The sequence below is a fragment of the Vombatus ursinus genome, unplaced genomic scaffold (genome assembly GCF_900497805.2).
Source record: "Vombatus ursinus unplaced genomic scaffold, bare-nosed wombat genome assembly UNPS02014793.1, whole genome shotgun sequence".
Taxonomy (NCBI): Eukaryota; Metazoa; Chordata; class Mammalia; order Diprotodontia; family Vombatidae; genus Vombatus; species Vombatus ursinus.
In genome coordinates, this window is record NW_020954571.1 from 12,804,874 (window position 1) to 12,826,710 (window position 21,837).

General features: G+C 42.2%; 1 protein-coding gene across 3 annotated transcripts in view; it reads left to right on the forward strand.

The window, feature by feature from the left end:
* RGS3 (regulator of G protein signaling 3) overlaps positions 1 to 21,837 on the forward strand; it is a 147,672-nt gene that overhangs the window by 9,902 nt on the left and 115,933 nt on the right. For all 3 annotated transcript variants that reach the window (XM_027869730.1, XM_027869737.1, XM_027869731.1), the window contains 5 exons: positions 3,557 to 3,638; positions 4,779 to 4,884; positions 5,125 to 5,467; positions 6,727 to 6,766; positions 21,637 to 21,833. In XM_027869730.1, the coding sequence (XP_027725531.1) occupies positions 3,557 to 3,638; positions 4,779 to 4,884; positions 5,125 to 5,467; positions 6,727 to 6,766; positions 21,637 to 21,833 (768 nt within the window). The remainder of the gene's footprint in view (positions 1 to 3,556; positions 3,639 to 4,778; positions 4,885 to 5,124; positions 5,468 to 6,726; positions 6,767 to 21,636; positions 21,834 to 21,837) is intronic.

A 21,837-nucleotide genomic window follows, 5' to 3' on the forward strand; every position in this document is an offset into this window, starting at 1 on the left:
TGCCCAAGGTAGTAAGGAGAGGCATCCTTTTCCTTCCTCCAACAGAATTGTTTTGGGATGGACCAAGATACTACAAGATTATTGATGGACCTTGGAGCTTTTCTGAATGAGGGATAACTCTTTAAGTTCTAGGGTTAGAAGGCAGATATGACCCAGATAGACTCCTGAAATTAAGGGGATAAATATTTGGGTCTGGTGGGGGGGGGGGGAAGGGAAGAGAAAAGAATGAAGGTGTTTTTTTGTTTTTGTTTTTGTTTTTGTTTGTAAAAAGAAGGCAGTGACAATGTGAAAGCAAGGAGTATCTCTCTGAACATCGGTAAAGCAACTTACTTCTCTCTGAGGTAGCCTTGATTTGCTCCTCATGTTCTTTGAATCCTCTGTGGCATCTCTGGCAGGGGGCTAAACTGGTGACAGCACTTCCAGCTGTTGTATACGGGCTCTGGGCTGGAGGGCGTCCATGGCCTTTAATGTAGCTTGTGGTTTTAGCATCTGAGCAGAAATTTAAAGCATAGTGCTCCCACCTCTTCTGCATCACCTCTTTGATTGATAGTTTTTGGCTTTTTGCTCTGCTTCCCATTCTCATTCACCCTCTTCTTTTGGCCCCCATCTTGGAGCTGCATGAGCCAGTTACTTGGACAATCAGCATGGCTAGAAGTGTCTGTACTGTTGGGTGGCTGTAGGGTATAGTGGACACAATATTAGATCAGAAGTTGGTTTATTGTTTAGGGATTGGGGGCAGGAGTGAATCACAGAGATAGAGTGGGATGCTTGAACCAGGAAAACTCAGGCAAAGTTGAATCTAGGAATGGGCATACCTGGTGAGTACTCCAAAGCTGAGATCAGACCCTACATTCAGAAGCCAGGTAAGCACATTGGCCTGGGAAGCCAAAGCAAGGAAACTTAATGGTAACAAACAAAACAAAATAGGGAACAGTAGACATGGGGCATCATTGAGTTCTTGAACTCAGTCATGAAAATGTTCATATGTTTTCTGCTAGGGGTAGAAGTTTTGCCCAAGCCATGCTGTCCTGTAGGCGGTTCTATCATGGCTCTTCTTGTGGTCTTGGGCCAGGCCATTTACCTCTTTGGGCCTTAGTTTGTCCAGCTATATAATTACGGGGTTTGGATTCCATGATCTTAAATATTCTTTCCATCTCTGAATCTAGAGTCTGTTGGTAGGAGTAGCTAAATCCCATTAGGGAGATGGTAAGTACATTAAGGTGGTTGGAATGTGGTGTGACAGATAAGGGCTAATTCTAAGTCTCTTATCTCTCTGTGTCTCACTTTGCCTATCTGCAAAATATGAATGAATAATAGGTACAAATGTGCTTAGAAACCAAACTACTGTATGAATGTTAATATAAATATATAATTATTTTTTACTTGGGAATTTTTAATGATCAGTGTTCCCTAGACACTGAAAATAATTCTTTTGGATTTTAACATTTTCAGGATACAGCAAGAGAAACATAGTAAGACCTAATGCCTTCTGCTTTTACCTTTATAGCTTAATGTATGATAGAACAGAGTACTACTGTTATTAGACTTTGCTTCTGGTGTGCAGATCCTAGTGAAAACCAAGTGACTCCCATCTTTTTTTTTCTTCCATTCCCCTCATCCCCATCAATATCAGGATGTGTTTGTCCTATAGTGTAGTGCATAGCTTCCGAATCTACTGGGGCTAGCCTTTGGAGCTTGGACATGGGCAATGTCTGGGGTGTGTGTGTGTGTGTGTGTGTGTGCTTTGCTGAAGTTTGTTTTTCTTTTTCTTTTCTTTTTTTTTTTTTCTTCCTGCCTTGGCTTTGTATTTTCCCAGAATTCTTATGGGACTAGGGTTCCCCATCATACCACCCCTCCCTTCTTGTCTGTCAGATTTCCTGTTTTATAAACTTGCTTTGAATTGAGTTCCAGGGATGGTAGGAAACAGAACCTCCTGAGCTGCTGCAGCAAGGCCAACCAGTGAGCCTCCCCACAGGTCTTGGGAACTCAGGGCAGCTAGTTTCTTTGAGATGTCCTGATCCAGTCTGGCCCTTGTGGTAGTCTCTGTGCAAATGAAAAACTTTTACCCAGGGTAAAGATCAAAATTTTCTTTGTGTGACTCTGCCTCATATTTAAGGCCCTCCACAATTTGGCCTCTAGCCAACTTTACTTCTGACATACACCTTATGCTTCAGGCAGGTCAGTTTTCTCAACTTGCTTAGAGTGTTCTACCAGTTCTTCTGTGTCTGTCTGGAACCAACCCATTATGTAGGGCTCATTTCACTTCTCTATTATTTTTTTTATTTCTGTACTTCTTTGTGAAGCCTTCCCTAACCTCCAGTCTGTGCTGCTCTTTCCTTTTGCTTAATTTCAATAGGTTGTGTTGGTATTGCTCACTTGGCATTTAATTCTATACAGCCTGAAATTGCTATTTAACCATTTGTGTGTGACATCAGTAAACATTTGTTAAATGACTGCTAGGTGCCAGGCACTGTGCTAAGTGCTGGGGATACTAATATGAAAAAGAAAAACAGACCCTGCTCTCTAGGAGCTTGCAGTCTATCGGGGGAGACAACATGCACAAGGGAGCTGAAAGGAGAGGGGACTTGGCTCAGCCCCCTGAGAAGAATAGAAATGACTGGCTGTGACCAGGGCCGCCCTCCTTACATGGGGCTCTTCCCTCCAACAAGGAGCAGAGGGCATTGACAAGATGTGGGTGCTGAGGCTGGGAAGTTCCTGATGATGAGATTGTGGAGGGCTGTAGGGAGAAATGTAGTACAACTGGGTGGGAAATGAAGGAAGTTAGTGTGTGTATATGCACGTGTATGTGTGTGTGTGTGTGTGTGTGTGTGTGTGTGTGTGTGTGTGTGTTTGTTTCCACAGCTAGGTTTTAAGCTTTCTGAGACCAAGAACTGTATTTACTTCTTTTATACCTCCTAAAGTACTTAGCATAGAGGCAGGCACATAAAGGGGTGTTCAATAAAGATTTTTTGTATTGGCTCCCTTTGTGTGTTGACACACACTTTCTCGTTGGTGAGGCCTCCTTGTAAGGGATGCCATTTAAGTCTTTGTTAGCATTTTGAGCTCCAGTCCATGACCGGGGTTTCTGGGCAGGGAGGCAGAGTTAAGGAGGTTAGCTCCCTCACTCTGTCAAAGAACCTGGGTTATGGAAAGAGGATAGAAGGGGCAGGATATATTGCTGCAGGTAGGGAGGGATAGTTGGTCTCCTAGCTTGTGTCCTGCCAACCAAATTGTGGTTCTCTTGACCTGTAAACCATGTTCCGAAGTGTTAGCCAAGTGCTGCAATTTGTGAGCCTGGAGAATTTACTAGTTGCTTTGTACAACTTGTAGGAATATTGGGAGATCCCACAGGCTGAGAGCTGGTTGGCAAATTGAGTTCTCCCTGACATTGTACAACTTTGTCTGGCATTCAAAACCCTCTCTCTATAAAGCTGGGGCTGCTCTTTAGCTTGTCTAGGGACTGTAAGCTCCTTGATCCCCTTTTCCCAGGGAATGAAATTAAGGGAGCCTTCCCTTAAGGCTTCTGGCAATAACTGGCTATGGGCATATGTTGTAGATCACCATCCCAAGGGGAAGGGACGGCTTTGGTTTCACCATCTGCTGTGACTCTCCTGTTCGAGTTCAAGCAGTAGATTCTGGTAAGTAAATGATTGATTCTGATGCAGCTTTTTGGTTCTAAGCTTTTAGGTCCAAGCTTTCTGCTCCATGGATTTGTTGCCTTATATAGGTTGCAGACAGGGGCTTGAATAGTGAAACAAAAACTAAAATATTGTACTGATTTTTAAAACCCTGAACCAAATATTAACTAAAAAAATGAACTGCACACAAAACTGAAAACTTTTTTCTTAGAAAAAAATCAATAACCAGTTTAAATCAAAACTAAACCTATTTAGTTTATTAAAAATATTCGCAGGGGGCAGCTCGGTGGTGCAGTAGATAGAGCTCTGGCCTTGGAGTCAGGAGGACCTGAGTTCAAATCCGGTCTCAGACACATGACACTTACTAGCTGTGTGACCTTGGGCAAGTCACTTGACTCTGATTGCCTCACCAAAAAGCAAAATAAATAAATAAATATTCTCAGAATTTAACATCATCAAAATTCAATTTGTTTACAGTCTCTAATGAACACAGAGGTGAATGGATGAATTAGAGAATGTTAGAGCTTGAAGGTACTTCAGCGACCATCTAGCTTAGCATCTTCATTTTATAAGAGGAAAACAGGGCCCAGAGAGGTTAAATAACTTGCCTGGGATTCCACAGCAAGTTGTTGGTAAAGCCAGACCTGTCCTCTTTCCCTGTACAATTGTTCCCTTTTCTCTGAGGAAATAAGTGGGGAAAGCAGGCAATAAGGTAGAGATGTCAGGGCATCTGTGAGAAGGAGTTAGGGAGAGGGGGAGGTCACAGGGAAATGAGGGTGCCTAGAGAGACAGGGATGGTTGGGGAGTGAGGGAGTCCAAGTTAGTGTTGAGTGACATTGATGGTAGACACTTGGCTTTACCTGACAGTCCTAGAGAAGGGAGAGGAGAAACTTGGGTCATACACTGAGTTTGGGTGAGGTGATAGGATAGCGCGGGGATCTAGAGCTGGAAGGAATCATAGAGGGCATCGTGACCATTCCTCATTTTACATGCAGGAAACGTCAGAGTGCTTAAGTGACTTGCCGCAGGCCATCCATGTATTTGTCAGACCTGGCTTGGTCCTGTGCCTGGAGACCAGAGTGATGTGGGGCTTATGATAGTTTCCTTGAGGTAACTGAGTGATGGTGGTCTCTCCTGCAGGCGGCCCCGCAGAGCGGGCAGGACTGCAGCAGCTAGACACGGTGCTACAGTTGAACGAGCAGCCTGTGGAACACTGGAAATGTGTGGAACTGGCACATGAGATCAGGTGACTGGGGGGCAAGGGAATAGGGCCCCAAGCACTTGACTGTCTGTGCCTTCCCAGGTTCACAGAACCTATCCTTTGCTGAACCCTTTATGCTTTCTCAAGTTGTCATATCTTCCCAACCCCACTACCTTCTACTGTGCCCTCAAATGCTTCTGCACCTCCATTTGGCTTATCAGCGAATCTCTCCAAAGCGAATTGGCATCTTCTCTCTCTCCCTTGTCTCCTTAACTACTCTTTTAGGAACTGCCCTGGTGAGATCATCTTGCTAGTGTGGCGCATCATCCCTCAGATCAAACCTGGGCCTGATGGTGGTGTCCTACGCAGGGCCTCCTGCAAGTCAGCTCATGACCTCCAGTCACCCCCAAATAAACGGGAAAAGAACAGTATCCTGGGTACCAGGCCTGAGCAGCGCCGCAGCTGTCACCTGGTGTGTGACAGCTCTGATGGGCTACTTGTGGGTGGCTGGGAGCGCTATAGTGAAGTGGGGAAACGGACCCAGCACACTTTGCCACCGTTGTCCCGGGCTTCAGCTCCCACTGACCCCAACTACATCATCTTGGCTCCTTTGAACCCTGGAAGCCAGGTAAGAATTTGTGCTCTGCTACTGTGATTATGAGGGTGGGAGGAACTGTCTGAAGACATGTGTCTTTTACCTGCTGGGGTTGTTATGTCCCAGAAAATAGCACAGCTGCAGAGTTTGTGGAAGGTTATGGGATAGATCTAGAGCTGGAAGGGGCCCCAGAAGGTGTCTAGACTAATTCCTCATCTTACATGCAGGAAATTGAGGCTCAGGATGTATAAGTGACTTGCTCCAGGCCACATAGGTACCTAGAGGCAAGATTTAAACCCTGGTCTTCTGTTTCGGGGTCAGTGTTCTTTCCCTGTTCTGTGGTTATGTAATGAGATCTACCTGACATCCCAACTCATGATTATTTGACTTATCTCACTTCTCTTTATTTTAGTGGGGTGTCTTTTTTTCTTTGAAGCTTTTACCCTAGGCTAGAGAATCTCCTCTCAAGACCCTTGCCATTTCTCTCTTCATTCATTAATTCATTCCACAGACATTTATTAAGTGCCTATTGTGTGCAGATAATTGTGTTAAGTCCTAGTTTAGAAAAGACTTGGGTTCCTATTCTTGTGAAATTTAAATACAAACATAGATAATTAGAATACATATTACATGATAAGTGAGTTAGACAAGTACAATGCAAAGTGCTATGTAGGGTCTATGAAGGAAGGTCTTTACTGACTGAAAGCATCAAGAAAGTCCACCTAGATGTGATAGCATGGGGTTTGTGCTTAAAAGGATGGGTTGGAATTCAGTAGGTGAGGAGGGGGAAAGTGTGAACCAAGGCATGGATGCTGGAGGGTCGGAGAATGTTGAAGGGACAGTAGTGTCTAGCTCTATCTTATAGTACTTGGAAGGGAATAATATGAGAGAATGTTGGAAAGGCAGCAAGGTGGGGGACAAATGATGTAGGGTCTTGGATGTCTGGCTAAAGAGTTTGAATTTTACTCAGCTAACAATAGTCCCTGAAGCCTTTTTTCTTTTTTAAAGCCGAAAAGTGCCATGATCCTACGCATAAGAAAGATTTCCTGGCAGTGTTATGAAGAAGAGAAGGGGGTAGTCAGGGTTGGGGTGGGTGGAAAGAAAACTGGGGGTTCAGACCACCTGTGAAAAATGATTGCAGTAGGCCAGAGAAGGTGATGTTGAGGGCTGGGGGGAGAGAGGAGAGAAGGGATAGAAAAGATGTTAGAATAAAGGAAAAGTAGACCCAAGAGGAATTGCTTCAGTAGTTAAGCTGATGGTTCTGTGCTTTGTTTTGTTTTTTTTTGCTATAGCTTCTGAGGCCCTTGTATCAAGAGGACAGCATCCCAGAGGGTATGTTTTCTGCCAGTTTCTACTACCATGAAGGTTCTGATCCCCCTATGATTCTTATGATCCAAATCATTATGGTGTGGAGAGGAAAAACATCTGGGACCTTCCCTTCTCTTACACCAACTTCTAATGCACCAACCAACTCTAATAGGGTCTGGGTGAATGAAGGTAACAAAAACATTTAGAATAACTTAATCTTCACACCTTGTCCAATCACAGTTACTAGATTTCTGTTGTTTCTTTGTGAATTCTCCCAATCATATTGAAACAGACATCTCCAAAGACATATGGTTCTTTCTCCTTAAACAGAGTAGGCTTCCACCTCAACCCTTTCTTGGAACAGCAGTTAAGATGACACCAAGGGTGAGCCTCCCAAGAGGTTGCATCTTCAAGGTTTGAAATATTGCAGACTGAAGGCATTTACTCTCCTTCATATAAGATAGCTCTTTTACTATCTTTGGGTGCTGTTGTGCTCTACAATATAAATCACTTTGCATCTCTGCTGTGTGTAGTGAGGAGAGAACCAGGACAATGCTGGAGTGATTGAAGTCTTGGATTTAGCACTGGTTTGTTGAGCCAGCTGCTCCCGGGAAGCCTGGAGTCACTCCCAATTAGTATCTTCAAGTCCAGTCTCTGGAATTGTTGATTTCCCAAGTGTCATTTGCCTGGCCATTGTTGAGTGTGCAGGTCCCTCTGGGAAGTGTCAGGGTCTTTGTGGTTCCATGCAAACAAGCACAGAGCAAGAACAAAGAGTGTCGGGCAGATCCTAGGACTAGAGGCTGCTTCAGGGAACTGGTCAAATTAATGGCTTCCAGATGAACTCCCATGACTCTCCAGGTCATGACATGGCAAGGTACTGTGTTGTGGATGAAGCACAGGAGTAGGAGGGAGACACCTGGGTTTAGTTCTGACTCTGTTGCTAAGAAGCAATATGGCCTTTTAGAAGCTGCTATAATCTCTCTGGGCTTCAGTTTTTCTATTGCGGAGGTTGGGCTAGGTGATCACTAAGGTCCCTTCAAGCTCTGACTTTACTAGGTTCTTTGATGAAAACAGTACACAGAGCTTGACCTCAGATTTCCCCATAACTGTCTAGATTCTGAGGAGCAACCCCTAATGAGGTTTGCTTTTGGCTAGGGGATGTCAAGGGACCCTGATGGATACTTGGCTCTTTTTCCTGCTTACTCAGCAGACTTCATTCCCAACTCAAGAAAATATGGGTCCTTTCCATACTGGTGAAGAGGAGTTTGGTTCTTCTCAAGGTTATTCTGATCTCCTGAAACAGGGAGGAAGTAAGAGAGCAGAACCTGGAGCCCTCTGAACCAGAGTGTGACACTAAGCTCAGATTCTTCTTTGTGCTTAATATGAGCAGGTGTGTGTGCGTGTGTGTGCGTGCATGCACTGCTGACAAGAACTTGACAGAGAAGGTTGTTAACCATGTGGTCCCTTATCCAGGCCTCCAGTTGGTTAGGCATTACAGTGACTATCAAGCCCCTTCTGGCTAACTTCAGGAAGTCAGGAAGCAGAGCACAAATCTATCTGCTCGTTTTCCAGTTAGTCTTTCTGACTTCTAGTCTTGCATTCTCTCTATTACGGCATGCTGCCTCTTACCTCAAGTGCGAAGTCCTGTTGTGATATATCGTGCTGGGAAATCACATCATCTCTGCAAAGAGATTGTTTGACAAGCACTTTTAAGACAGTGATTATCTTTTGGTTTTCCTGGGTGTTTGGCTGCTAGCTGAGGATCTTTTAAAATTGTGCTGTCTGTTCCCCACCATAGAAATAGAACTAGGGCCTTCTGGCATCATGTTACTTACTGAGCTGGAGCCAGCGGGACAAATTTGGACTTGTTTGCTGTGTTCTGAAAATAATTGGTTTTTCTAGGAAGTCTAAGATATCAGTTCTTATATGGTGGAGAATTTGGCTGAGCTTAGGTCCAGGGATTCCAGCAGGGGTCATTGACTTATAGCCTCTTGTGTCTTTGGGAGAGAAAGTTGGCCTTTCCTTATATTGCTTTGGGAAGGGAGTTCTTAGATACAGTAGAAAGTACCTGGAATTTGGAGATAAACCCCATAGAATGAGCAGAGTGCCTAACTTCTGGGTTTGAAATGTTGAAGGCTTCTCAGAATGACCTTTGTCCTTCTTCAGAGCTGCCTTTGTCTTGTCTGTCGCTGTTACTTGTCTTTTCCTCTCCCACGTACTTCTTTCTAGATAACAGTTGGAAAATCTTTTCCAACTTATGAGTGAAAGGTGTTAGGTCAATACAGAGTTGATCTCTAGTCTGCTATCAGCTGGTATTGTTCTATTCTTTTTCTTCTTCTGTCACCATCTGTTCAAAGACCCAATCAGTGAGGGCAGGAACCAGCTTTTGAACTCAAACCCCATAGGAGACCAAATGGGAAGGGTCCAGTTTGATTTGGTTCAGTTCCACAAGAAAAACTCCCTTGGCTCACAGGGCATGAAAATTGGTAATAGTAGCCATTGTCTGCCTTTGGGCCACTTCCTTCTAAGATGGTGCCACTGTGGGTCTGAATCTAAGAGAAGTGAATTTTTGCTAGGTGTAGGAGGAGTAAGGTATATATTTTGAAATGAAGAGATTAAAAAGTTTTGAGTAGCAAATTCAGTTCATCAGAAATTCAAATACCAATTATGTACAAGGCCCCATGCTAGGCCCTGGGATGAAGGAGTCTTTTCCTTCAAGGAGCTTACATTCTACCAGGAAGGGAAAAGGATCTTGGTTGGAAGTTGAACAAAGCAAGAGAAAAGTTGTCTTCTCCCTTGAGCAAAATAGGTTCTTTGTGCTGTGGTGGTGACTAATGCAGTGCTTGTCTTGTGGCTTGTCATTGTGTGGCAGGGAAGCTGGCCCCATTGACGTGAGATAGAAGAGGTGGGGCAGTTGCTGAAGAGCTCCAGAGTAAGATCCCATTGCTCAGAGACATTTCCCCCCCAACCGCCCTTAACCACATAAATCTCTTTAGGAGACTGTCAACATCCAGCTCACCATGATATGATTCCCTCCTGAGAATAAGGTACCTAATTAGCTGCAAAATAATAAATAGGATTCAAGTATTGGGGAAGAAACTATCTATATGTTGAATTGCAACTGAGATGAGGACTCCTGAGTTCTAGTTCTGGTTTGGCCATTAGCTGACAACTTGGTGGCCACAGCTAGGTTACTTCCTTTCCCTGGCTTGCCTGGAAAATGAAATACAATCCTTGCCTTGGGAATAATTCTAAGTATCATAGAAGAATGGAAATAATTTATTGATGCTTTTGCTAGTGGCTGAAGCAAAAGCTCCTGGACCTTAACTCTTATTGCTAGGAGCAGACTGTGATTGTTTGATGGTTCATTCACATTCACTCTGGAACTGGGGATTGGAGTGGGACAGGAATCCCAGATCTCCTAGCCAGATCAGCTCATTGTTAGGTGAGGAGTATAATGGACAGTCCAGGGCACTGGTCTAGGAAATCCCAAATCTACCACTAAGTTGTGTGTGATGTTGGACAAGTTGATTTATATCCTTTGGCCTCAGTTTCTTCTGAAAAGTGAGAGAAGCTGGACTAGATAATCTTTAAGGTCCTTTTTAGCTTTTGTCAGCGTCTATTATGTTGGAAAGGTTTTAGGTACAGAAAGAATCTGAGTATTTGAGGATTAATGTGACTTTGTGCACAGAGGCTTGTCACTTGAAGGCTGATCTCAAGGTGATGACTTCTTTGGACCTGACAGTACATGAAACAAAATAAGAAATGAACCTCAGTCATGTGTGGCTTTCTTGTGCTCCTGTGGGAAAGGGGTGGAATGGTGGAAAAGAAAGCAGAGTGCTGAGAATCACATAATTTTTAAGACTGCTTGTAAATGTCTTAACTGGAGGTACTTTAAATGTGATATTTTTGTGTAGTGACATCTGTTGCGAAGGGTGAAGGCAAAGAGAAATCTATGAAGAACTTGATAAGATCACTTAAGAGCTTAGTAAATTAAGCCAATATATACTTTGATACTCAGAGACGTTAATATGAAGGTAGGCACAGGAGAGAATGGTGAAAGGTATGTTGGAAAACATGGTAGAGGTTTGGAAAAAAAAATAAGAGGCCAAAGGATTATAGAACTACTTAGAGGCTTCATAACTTTGTCTAATTAATTCTTTCTTCTCAAAGAGACTTGGGAGGTGCTGGACCTTATGAACCCCAAGCAACATAGCAAAAGTGAAACTGACTCCATCTTAACAGATAGAAAATGATGAGTTACTGATATACAAGCCATATAAAAAATAAGTCTTCTATATTCAATTATATCATCAGCTAATTAGAATAAAGGGCAAAATCAACATCAGATTTTACAAACTTATTTGTAAAACACTGTAGAAGTAGGTGGTAGAAGATTATAAGCATTATCTTCTTGTGAACAGCAAAAAACAGTGAAAACAAAAACAGATTCACAGAAAAGTTGGCTTGAAATCCAACTGAGCCACATCGTTGGAAGAGCATTCATAGATGAAACTGGCAGGAGAACAATAAATGGAGCAAAGTTGTCAGTGTTTCTAAAACAATCTGTTTTCTCAGCAGTTACAGTGAAACTATCAGAACACCTTAGTTCTTAACGTAGCTTACAAGAAAGTAGAAAGTAGGGGGCAGCTAGGTGGTTCAATGGATAGAGCACCAGCCCTGGAGTCAGGAGGACCTGAGTTCAAATCTGGCCTCAGACACAATACTTCCTAGCTGTGTGACTCTGGGCAAATCACTTAACCCCAATTTCCTCACTAAAAAAAAAAAAGTAGAAAGTAGATGAAGTAGATTAAGTAGATGAAGTTGGGAAGAGCAGTGAGAAGTGGGACCAGCCTAAGTACACACTAAAGAAATCTGGGCCAGAGATGATAAGTTTTTTTAAAATGAATTTATTTATTTTTAGTTTTCAGCATTCACTTCCATAAGATTTTGAGTTTTAAATTTTCTTCTCCCTCCTTTTCCCCTTCCCCAAGATGGTGTTCAATCTGATATAGACTCTACATATATATTCATATTAAACTTATTTTCACATTAGTCATATTGTAAAGAAGAATTAGAACCAATGGGAGGTACCATGAGAAAGAAGAAACAAAACAAAATAACCAAAAAAAAGAGAGAACAAATGGTATGCTTCCATCTGTATTCAGACTCCAAAGTTCTTTCCCTGGATGTGGATAGCATTTTCCATCATGAGTCTTTTGGAGTTGTCTTAGATCCTTGCATTGCTGAGAAGAGCTAAATCTATCAAAGTTAGCCTTCACACAATGTGGCTGTTAACTGTGTACAATGTTCTCCTGGTTCTGCTCGTTGGTGATATCATTTTGAAAAAATCACAGACATAATTGCCAACCTATATGCCTACTTTTCTTATCATATTATTTTTATGAGAATGACTTGACAAAAATAGGAGAAGACAGGCTTTTGCAATCAATTCTCAACAGCTGATCACATTTCTATACTTGTGAAACTGGTTGAAAGGTTCAGAGAATACAAGACCTTGTTATATTTATTGCTTATTGCTTGCCAAAAGAGATTTGATTTAGTAGAGCAAGATGGAATTTTAAAGCCGGCACTGCAACAAGGAGTCTGGCATGCACATGTTAGGACCATTAATGAGATTCCTTGATAAATACAGCCATTCTATTCAGTGACCTTTTGAGTATTGTCAGGTGAAGCATGTATCGGGGAAATGTGTGCTCAGTACTGTTATGGAGGATGTCCTGTACAAGATCCAAATGGAAGAGGAATTCCCTTCCGTATGGCATCTTCCAGATACTAATGTTTATAGATGATATTGTTCTGATTGCATCAAGTCCCAGAATATTGCAGGGTTCCCCCCCCCAATGAGATCCATTATTGCTAAGAGGTGATTGGCTTATCATTCTGTATAGGAAAAACTAAATGGATGAAAATTGTCTATTGTTTAGATTATGAAGAATAGTTGGACAGCTGCTCCATTGAGTTGGTACACCAGCACAAATATCTGGGAGAGGCACTGCAGATGAGTAATGAGTTGAGTCCAGAATTGAACAGGAGAAAATTGAGGAGGGTTTCACTTTGGAAACTTTGCATGTGAATCTTGGAGTAGCACAATCCCTTAGGGGAGTCATTTCTCCTCTCTGGTCCTTAGTTTTCTTGTCCATAAAACAAGAGGGCTGTGTCCCTTCTCCTTCTAAATCTATGTCTAAATGATCCGAAGAATCAAAGTTACTAGTGACCCAAAAGGGCATGGAGTGATGCGTGGTGGTCACAAACTGGCTATAGCATATATTCAGTGATGATGCAAGTACAGGCAGTGGCGTAAAGGCTCTTGGGGGAATGTTTGACTGGAAGAAGAGAATGAGTGAGCAGAACCAGGAGAACGCTGTACACAGTAACAGCCACATTGTGGAGTTTGAATGCAGACTGAAGCATACTATTTGCTATTTTTTTCCTTCTGTTTTGTTTTGTTTCCTCTTTCTGGTGGTTCCTCCGATTGATTCTAATTCTTCCTTACAACATCACTAATGCAAAAATATGTTTAATAGGAATGTATATGTATAGCCTATATCAGATTGTGTGCTATCTTAGAGAGGGAAGGGGGGAGGGGGAGAAAAATTTTAAAACTTAAAAGTTTATGGAAGTGATTATTGATAAATCAAAATAAATTAGTAAAAAAAAGAAAAAAGAGAATGGGGCATGACATGTCTAACCTGAGAGTTCCCCCTGAAACCCAGAAAATTCAGAAAGGTCTAGAAGAAGGTTTCCAGCATCTTGAATAATCCTTTATGAAGGATCTGTGGGAGAACATGGACAATAATCACAGAGGATGAGAGCGCAGGGATCTGCCCTGACTGTGTCCCCACAGCAGTGTGGTCACAGATCTCCTGAAGTTTGCAAGGGTGCTGAATCTGTAGTCAGAAGACTCAGGAGTGAATCCTAGTTGTGCTTACCATCTGCCTGATCCAGGGGAAGTCATATAATCTCTCTGGGCCTATGTCTTCTTATCTAAGATGAGATTGTTGGGCCAGATGATCTCTGGGGCCCCTTTCAACTCTAAATCTATGATTAGTTTCTTTAAGGGGACCTTTGTAGCCAAGGAACCAGTCCCTCCCCTGTCTGTATACCTGTTATTTATATGAGCATCTTCAGGGCATTTGACAGATTTGATTTTGCTAATAATATAGAACCCTGAGGAGGGACAATTTTGCCCTTGATCTATTTTATAGATTGTGGAAGCTGAGGTACAGATTTTGAAAGTGGGCCTAAGTATTCCACTGTGAGGCTTGAACTGATAAATAGGCTCCTGAAAGCTAGACCCACAGTCTTCCAACTGGGTCACACCACATTCTTATGAATGCTAATTTAAGATACGGTATTGAGAGGTTCTTTGGGATGAACAGAGTCCCAAATTGTTCGATGGCACATGGACAACATGCTGTTTGGCCATATTTCCTGGGCAGGGGAGGGAGAAGGGCAGCGGCACGCCCTCAGCATTGTCTGCTGACCTGAAAATGCCTGGTTTTAGGCTACCAACAATTGATTTAAGTGTTGCTGCCAGGGTCGGACTCAGAAGCAGCAGGAGAGAAGTGTAATTACCGTGCATGGCCAGTGGAGCAGGTGGCGGGAAAGAAAGCCTTTTTGTAATCGGGGCTTTAGGGGAAGAGAAAGAGATTTCCAGAGTGAAAAGAGAACAAGCAGGAGCTGAATGAGCTAAGCTGCAAAGGCCGGATAGCTGTGGTTGAAAAGTGACACACATAGACACAGACAAAATCGAACTTCAAACCAACAATTTTAGAGCTTTGTATACATGTGGCTCTTGGTTTAGGTGTATGCCAAGATTTACAAGTGGTGCTCTTTTGTGGGATAAATGGATGCCATCCTCCTTCCTCCTCTGCACAACTTGGACTCTTTATTTACTGAGTGACCTTGATGAAATTATTCAGCCTGTTTGGACTTAAGGTACTTCATCTGTAAAATGAGAATGAGAAAACTTATCCTTCTTGAAGGTGGGGAGTTGGCTTACATGATTTCTCAAGGCTTTTTCCAGCCAGGTGGTAGCAGAGAAAAGGAATGTTTTTCCTTGGAATCAGGGAATTGAAGGCACTGACCCAAACTCTTTTTATTCATTCAGCCATTATTCAGTCAGCACTTATTAAGCACCTACTATGTGCCAGGGATTGGGATAGATGCTAGGAATACAAAGACAAAAATGAATCAGGCTCTAATCTTAAGAATCTTAAGAAGATTCCATTATATAGAGGGAGGCAACACATACCTAGACAATTAAAAATGTATACAAAGTCATTTTGGGGAGAGGGGAGGACACTAGCAACTAAGAACAGGATAGACTTCCTATAGAAAATATGCTTGATCTGAGCTTTGGAGGAAGTAAGGGATTCTGTGAGATGATAGTAAGGAGGAGGGAGTGCATACCAGACATGGAGGACATATTTCGTGAAGGGACAGGGATGGGAGATATCGCTGTGTGTGGGGAATGGAAAACAGGTCTTTTTGACCAGCTCTTAGAGTGTGTGTAGTAAACCTGAAATGGTAGACTGGAGTAAGGTTTAAAGGATTTTAGTAGCCAAAAGAAGGTGTTTACATTTTGTCCTAGCAGCAGGAGAGAGCTACTGGAACTACATGGTCAGACTTGTACACACCTTAGTAGCTCCATGAAGAATGGATTAAAGGGGAGAGGAAAGAGAGAGACCAATTAGGAGGCTATTGCAGTAGAACCAAGTGAGGAATGATGAGGGCTGGAACCTAGGGCAGTGGTCACACGAATGGAGAGGAAGGGACGGATTTGAGATATGCTGTGGGAGAAGAATTGGCAAAACGACGACTGATTGGAAATGAGGGGTTAAGGTAATAATAATGATAAGAGTTGGCATTTATATGGCACTTTAATGTTTGTAAAGTATTTTACAAATATCTCATTTTATCCTCACAACAATGCTGTGAGGTAGGTGCTATTACTATCTTCATTTTACAGATGAGGAAACTGAGGCAGATAGCAGTTAAGTGATTTGTCCAGGGTCACAGCTTTGAACAAAGTCTTCCTGATTGACTCTATTCACAGTCCTACTTAGCTGCCTGTAGAGTTGACAATGACTTTGAAGTTGGGAACCTGGGTAGCTGGAAAGATTGTGGTAACCTCAACAGAAGTAAGGAAGTTAGGAAGATGATTTTGGGGAAAAAATTAATGAATTAAATTTTGGAAATTATGAGTTTCAAATGCCTCCGGGACATTCAGTTGTAGATTGTTAAATATATATATGTGTGTGTGTAATCTGAGAGCCATGTGTATATAGACAGGTGATAGTTGAACCAACAAAGAAAGTTGATAACAGAGTACACACAGGCAGGAGAGAGTACTAGGGATACTAGTAGTGGTCAATAGGGTCAAATGCAACAGAGAAGTCCATTTTTGAGATCATTGGTAGCTTTGGGAGTGTTGATAAGTAGAGTTGCCCTTTTATCTTTCCAACAAATGCATCATTGGTCTTTTTTTTGGATCATAGTCAGTGGTTTTGGATTCTCTGGAATATATTCTCTCAGTTTAGAACAGACTCTTCTAGGATCTGGCTCTATGAAGAGATAATGTAGGTACAGTGTAATTTCAGAGATGCCCAAGGATTGACTGCTTCCAAATACTTTTCCTTTATCTTTTTCTTATCATGTAGATCAATGTAAGGAGCAGTGGAATGGGAATCAGAAGACTTGGGTTCTGTGCTTCTCCCACTGTCTATTTGTGACTGGCCAAGTCATTTCTTTCTAGGCTTTATTTCCTTCTCTTCAAAATGAAAAAATTGGGTGCATCTAGGTGGCACAGTGGATAGAGCACTGGCCCTGAAGTCAGGAGGACCTGAGTTCAAATCCTGCCTCAGGGCAAACACTTGACACTTACTAGCTGTGTGACCCTGGGCAAATCACAACCCCAATTGCCTAAAAAAGAAAAAACAGAAAAAACCCCCCAAAAACCCAAAAAAACAAAATGAAGAAATTGAACTAGAGGATCTCGATGGTCCTTTCAAGTGCAATGTTAGGATCTGTGATTCTAGTTAAGTAGGTCCTAAATAGGTAAAAATACATTGGCATGGGGGCATTTCAGTTGGGGGTAGAGGAGAATGATAGTCAGAAATGCTGAGTTGCTGATACTCTCTCTGGAGGCCTGCTGGAGGATAGCACTCTAGGGGAGGGCAAGCCTAGGGGAATGATGTATCCAAGAGTGGGCTTTGCTGGGGGAGAAGGGCAGAGAAGAAAGACTCCTAATGGACAATTGTCCTTCACTCTTTTCTCTCATTGATAACATTTTCTTTATTGTTCTCATAGTTCCTTATTGAAGATATTCAGGATGTGTTTTTTAAAATTGATTTTTATTAATGGTTTTAATATTGTGCCTAGCCACACCTATCATAATATTCAGTTGTGGAGGGAAGCCAACTGTGTTTCTTAGCCAAAATTTCCCCACCTCTGTGAGATGTGGCAGGGTGGGTAGAGGAAGCAACCTCAGAACCTTTTTTGTAGTTAGGTTTCTTCTTCCAGGGTGTCAGGTGACAATTTTGGTAGACAACCACATTGTGATACCTTGATGTCTCTGTTTCTTAGCCAGTCAGCAGGTAGTGTGGGATTTCTGGCATTGCTTAGGGTTCAGGCGCAGAGAGAAGCCGAAACACAAGGCCAGGCTCCTAGCCTAAGAGGCCTGTAGAAACCTTTTTGTAGCACCTTGCATTATATATGTGACCTAACTTTCTATTGAATTGCGTCACTGTCTGTTAAAGACTAATACTTCACTTTGCCACAGTGATCTACCTGGTTAGTGGTCTCCACTGATATCTGAACAGATGAAGGCAATAATACACAGTCGGGATTTCACCCCATGAGAATTTGCTTTATATATGGTATCCAGGAACAAACTGGGTCTAAAAGTGGGGATCACCTGTACATCCAAATAAAACTCAAAGATCATGGGACAGCCTATGGAATGAAGGAACATTCCTATCTCATAGTCACAAATAGTCGATGAGATCCAGCATTTATTACGCACTTACTATGTGCAAAGTACTCTGGTAAGTGCTCAGGGTACAAATGAAAAAGTAATGGAGGAGACAACACATATGGAAGGTTTCACCTATAAGTCAGCAAGAAAGGTCCCAGGATCCTTAGGGTGCAGCAGCAAAGCAGACAGCAATGTCTCTTGCTTAATGTTGTTATTTAATGCCACTTTTCCCAGAACTTTTGGGTTCAGAGTCTGTCTCCATTCAGGTCTGCGGGAAGATGGTAGTCAAGTTGATGGTGGTGGTTTGACTTGCCTGGCACATGCTGTCTCCTGTCTTTCCCTTAGGCTGCCTTGGTGCTCCATCTAGGTTGGCTTACCTTCCCTGTGTGTGGCAGTTGGTTGGCAATTGGTGGGGATGGCTGACTCTTTCTTTACTCCCATGAATGTTGGCCCCGAGGGCTGGGCCAGAAGCAGGAAGGGTGGTCAGAGGTGAGAGGTACTGCCATTCCCAGTATTTCTGTGTCCATCTGCCTGTTGTTGGCAGTTGGTCAGCACTTGTTGCTGGTAGTGATGAAGAAGATGGGCCCCCTCTCCACAATGATTTCTCTCCTCAATTATGGCTGTGGGCTATGAGCTAGAAGCAGGTCTGGTGTTTTGGGGAATGCTGCTGTTCTCAAGACGCTTGAGTTCAGGAACTTGGGCTACCCCTGTCAGGCTCTGAAAGGAGGTGGTGGTCAAGGTGATGGTTGGTGGTGGTTCGACTTGCCTGGCGCATGCTGCCTCCTGTCTCTCCTCAGGGCGCTCTGTTTCTTCAGGTAGGCTGGCTTACCTGCCTGGTGTGCAGCAGTTGGTGGGGGGATGGCCCCTTCTTCACAAGAGCTGCTTCCGCAGGTGATGACCATGAGGGCTCCTATGCCTGTGTGCCTGTCAGTGGCAGGTGGTGAGCAGTTTGTACCGCTCCAGACTTGAGGTTTCTTCCTAAGAAATTCCTGGCCTGGTTTTTGTGCCGTATATTGCTTTTTTCTTAGTTGATGCTGTGGGAAGTTACTCTTAGGATTATGGAATTTTTAAATCTTGGAAGGACCTCAGAGGTCATGTAGTTAACCCTCTCATTTTACAGGTGAAGAAGCTGAGGCCCAGAGGGGTGAAATTACTGGGTCAAAGTAATTTAGACAGTAAGAGGCAGAGGCAGGATCCAAACCCACTTGTATTCAGATTCCAAATTCATTGTTCTTTTGGCAGAACTAGAGCGAGCAGTAACTACTACTTCATTCTGAACAGTAATTCAAGTGAATTCTACTGTACTACTGGGAGGTTATTTTAGTCTGTTTTTTAATATTTTGGTCTCTCTATGGCTCTTTTTAGAGAGAATGCCATTGAAAAATGATAGTTATGAGCAAGACAACACAGAGTTTAAAATTGAAAGGAATCTAAGACACCAAATAGTATGACCCGTATCTGAACAGAAATCCCATTCATCACGTCCCCAAGTCATCATTTAGCTTTTGCTTAAATACCTCTAGTGAAGAGACTTCTCTAGTACTTGAGACAGCCCATTCCGTGTTTAGATGGCCCTGATGGTCAGGAAGTTTTTCCTTACATCAAATCTAATTTTGCTTCTTTGTAACTTCCATTCTCTGATCCTAATTCTGCTCTCCGGCAGCCAAGCAGAAAGAGCCTAATCTCTCTTCTATCATGTCCCTCCCACCTCCTACCCCCAAGGAATTAAAAAATAGATCAATAATCCAGTCCAATTCCACGGACATTTATTAAACACCTACTAGGGGTCAAGAGTACAAGGACAAATAGTTTCAGCTGTCAAGGAGTTTATGTTGAGGCATGGAATGGGTGGGTGGGGTACAGCATGTCCCCAGATAAGTAAGTACAAAATAATTTGAGGAGGAAGAGAATATTAAAAACTGAGGGAATAAGAAAAGTCTTTGAATAGGAGGTAGCAATGGAGCTGAACCTCAAACGAAGCTAAGGATTCCAAGAGGTGGAGGTAAGAAGGGAGGACATTCTGGGCATGGGGAACTGTCTGTGCAAAACCCTGGAGGTGGGAGATGGCACTGTCTTCCCCCAGTTCTCCTGTGAGTTCCAAGTTCTCTCCCTTCTTCCCTCCCCCCATTGAGAAGGTAAGCAGTTTGATATAGGTTATACATGTGTAGTCATGCAAAACATTTCCATGTTAGTCACGTTGTGAAAGAAAACATTGACCAAAAAACACCTTAAGAAAAATAAGGATAGTAAAAAAGTATGCTTCAATGTGTATTCATACACCATCAGTTCTTTCTCTGGGGATGGATAGCATTTTTCATCACAAGTCTTTCAGAGATGTCCTGACACTATTCTTACACATATATACCATATTTTGGTATTTATTTTGTTACCTGTCCTTGTTTTCATTTTCTGTACGTGTCTTTCTAAAATTCAAGTTAGCTGATGGGTTTCCCCTGTATCCACACTTAAGACAATCCTTCCTTTTTCCTCATTGGAATTGATTTTCTTTGTCTCTTCAGAATTTCATTCTTAAGAGCTTTTAGTCCTTCCTGGGCTAACTTCCCCAGATGTTTTTTTGTCCATTTCATCCATCCTTTCTCTGAACTCTTTGAAATCTGCTCTCTCAAAATCTAGATGTATGTGCTATTATGCCTGGATTTCCTGTTCTCTATCACATATTTTAAGAAGGAGTGGTGCTTTATTTCCTCCCAGGTTTTCATTATTTCTACCTTAGCAACCAACTCTTGATTGTTAAATGAGAACTACATTGAAAACAGATATCCCTTTTGTAGGTTACTCTACCTTTTGAAAGATGAAATTATTGCTTGCTTTAGCAGGTCAGAAAGTTATTTGCCTTTGGCAGAGATATCTGGATAATTGAAGTTCAGCAGGCATCTGGATGATTGAAGTTTCCTATCACTCCTAGATCACGCCTCTATGACAAGCTTGTGATCTATTTCTCAAACTCCTCATTTATGTCCTCTTTCTGTCTAGGTAGTCTGTGGTAAACTCAGATGACAGTATAACTTTTGCTTATGCCTCTGTTGATTTCCATTCAAATGATCTTTGATCTTTATTATGCTTCCTTTACTAGTTCCAGGATTTTCTCACAAGTCTATCTTCTTTTTCTTTTTTAAGTAATTTCCCCCCAGTTACACGTAAAGATAATTTTTAACTTTTAAAAAATTTTTGAGTTCCAAATTTTTTTCTTTTCCCCTTACCTCCTCCCTCTCTGAGATGGTAAACAATTTGATATAGGTTATACATGTTCAGTCATGTTGTGAAAGAAGACACAGACCCAAAGGAAAAAAAAATACAAAAAACATGAAAAAAATACAGAAAGTGAAACATATTATGCTTTGATCTGCATTCAGACTCCATCAATTCTTTCTCTGGAGGTGGATAGCATTTTTCATCATGAATCCTTTGAAATTGTCTTGGATCATTGTATTGCTGAGAATAACTAAGGCATTCACAGTTGATCATCTTACAGTATTTCTCCTGGTTCTGTTCAATTCACTTTGCATCAGTTCATGTAAGTTTTTCCAGGTTTTTCTGAAACCAACCTGCTCATTATTTCTTATAGCACAGTAATATTCCATTACAATCATATACCACAATTTCTCACAAGTCTATCTTCTTAACATACAAAGCTAATTCACTCCCCCTACTTTTATCTGTCCTTTTCCTTTTGAATAAGACATACCACCTTTCCAGAGTCATATTCCTATCATGGTTCTCATGCTACCAGGTCTTACCAAGACCTGTGGAGTTTAATTTGCCTTGTGTTATGATCTCTAGTTTGCTTTGTTTGTTATCCACACTTTTTGAATTTGTGTATAGAATCTTAGGTTTCAAGTCCTTCTCATCCCTTCCCTCTTTGTTCCTACAGATACAGGGAACACTAGCAAAGGGAAATCCCACACAGGCCTGGGGAAGAAATCCAGACTGATGAAGACAGTGCAGACTGTGAAAGGCTATGGTAACTACCAGAACTGTACCATCATGAAGCCCCACAGTCCACACTCAAGCTATGGCACCTATGTGACACTGGCTCCCAAAGTCTTGGTGTTTCCTGTTTTTGTGCAGGTGA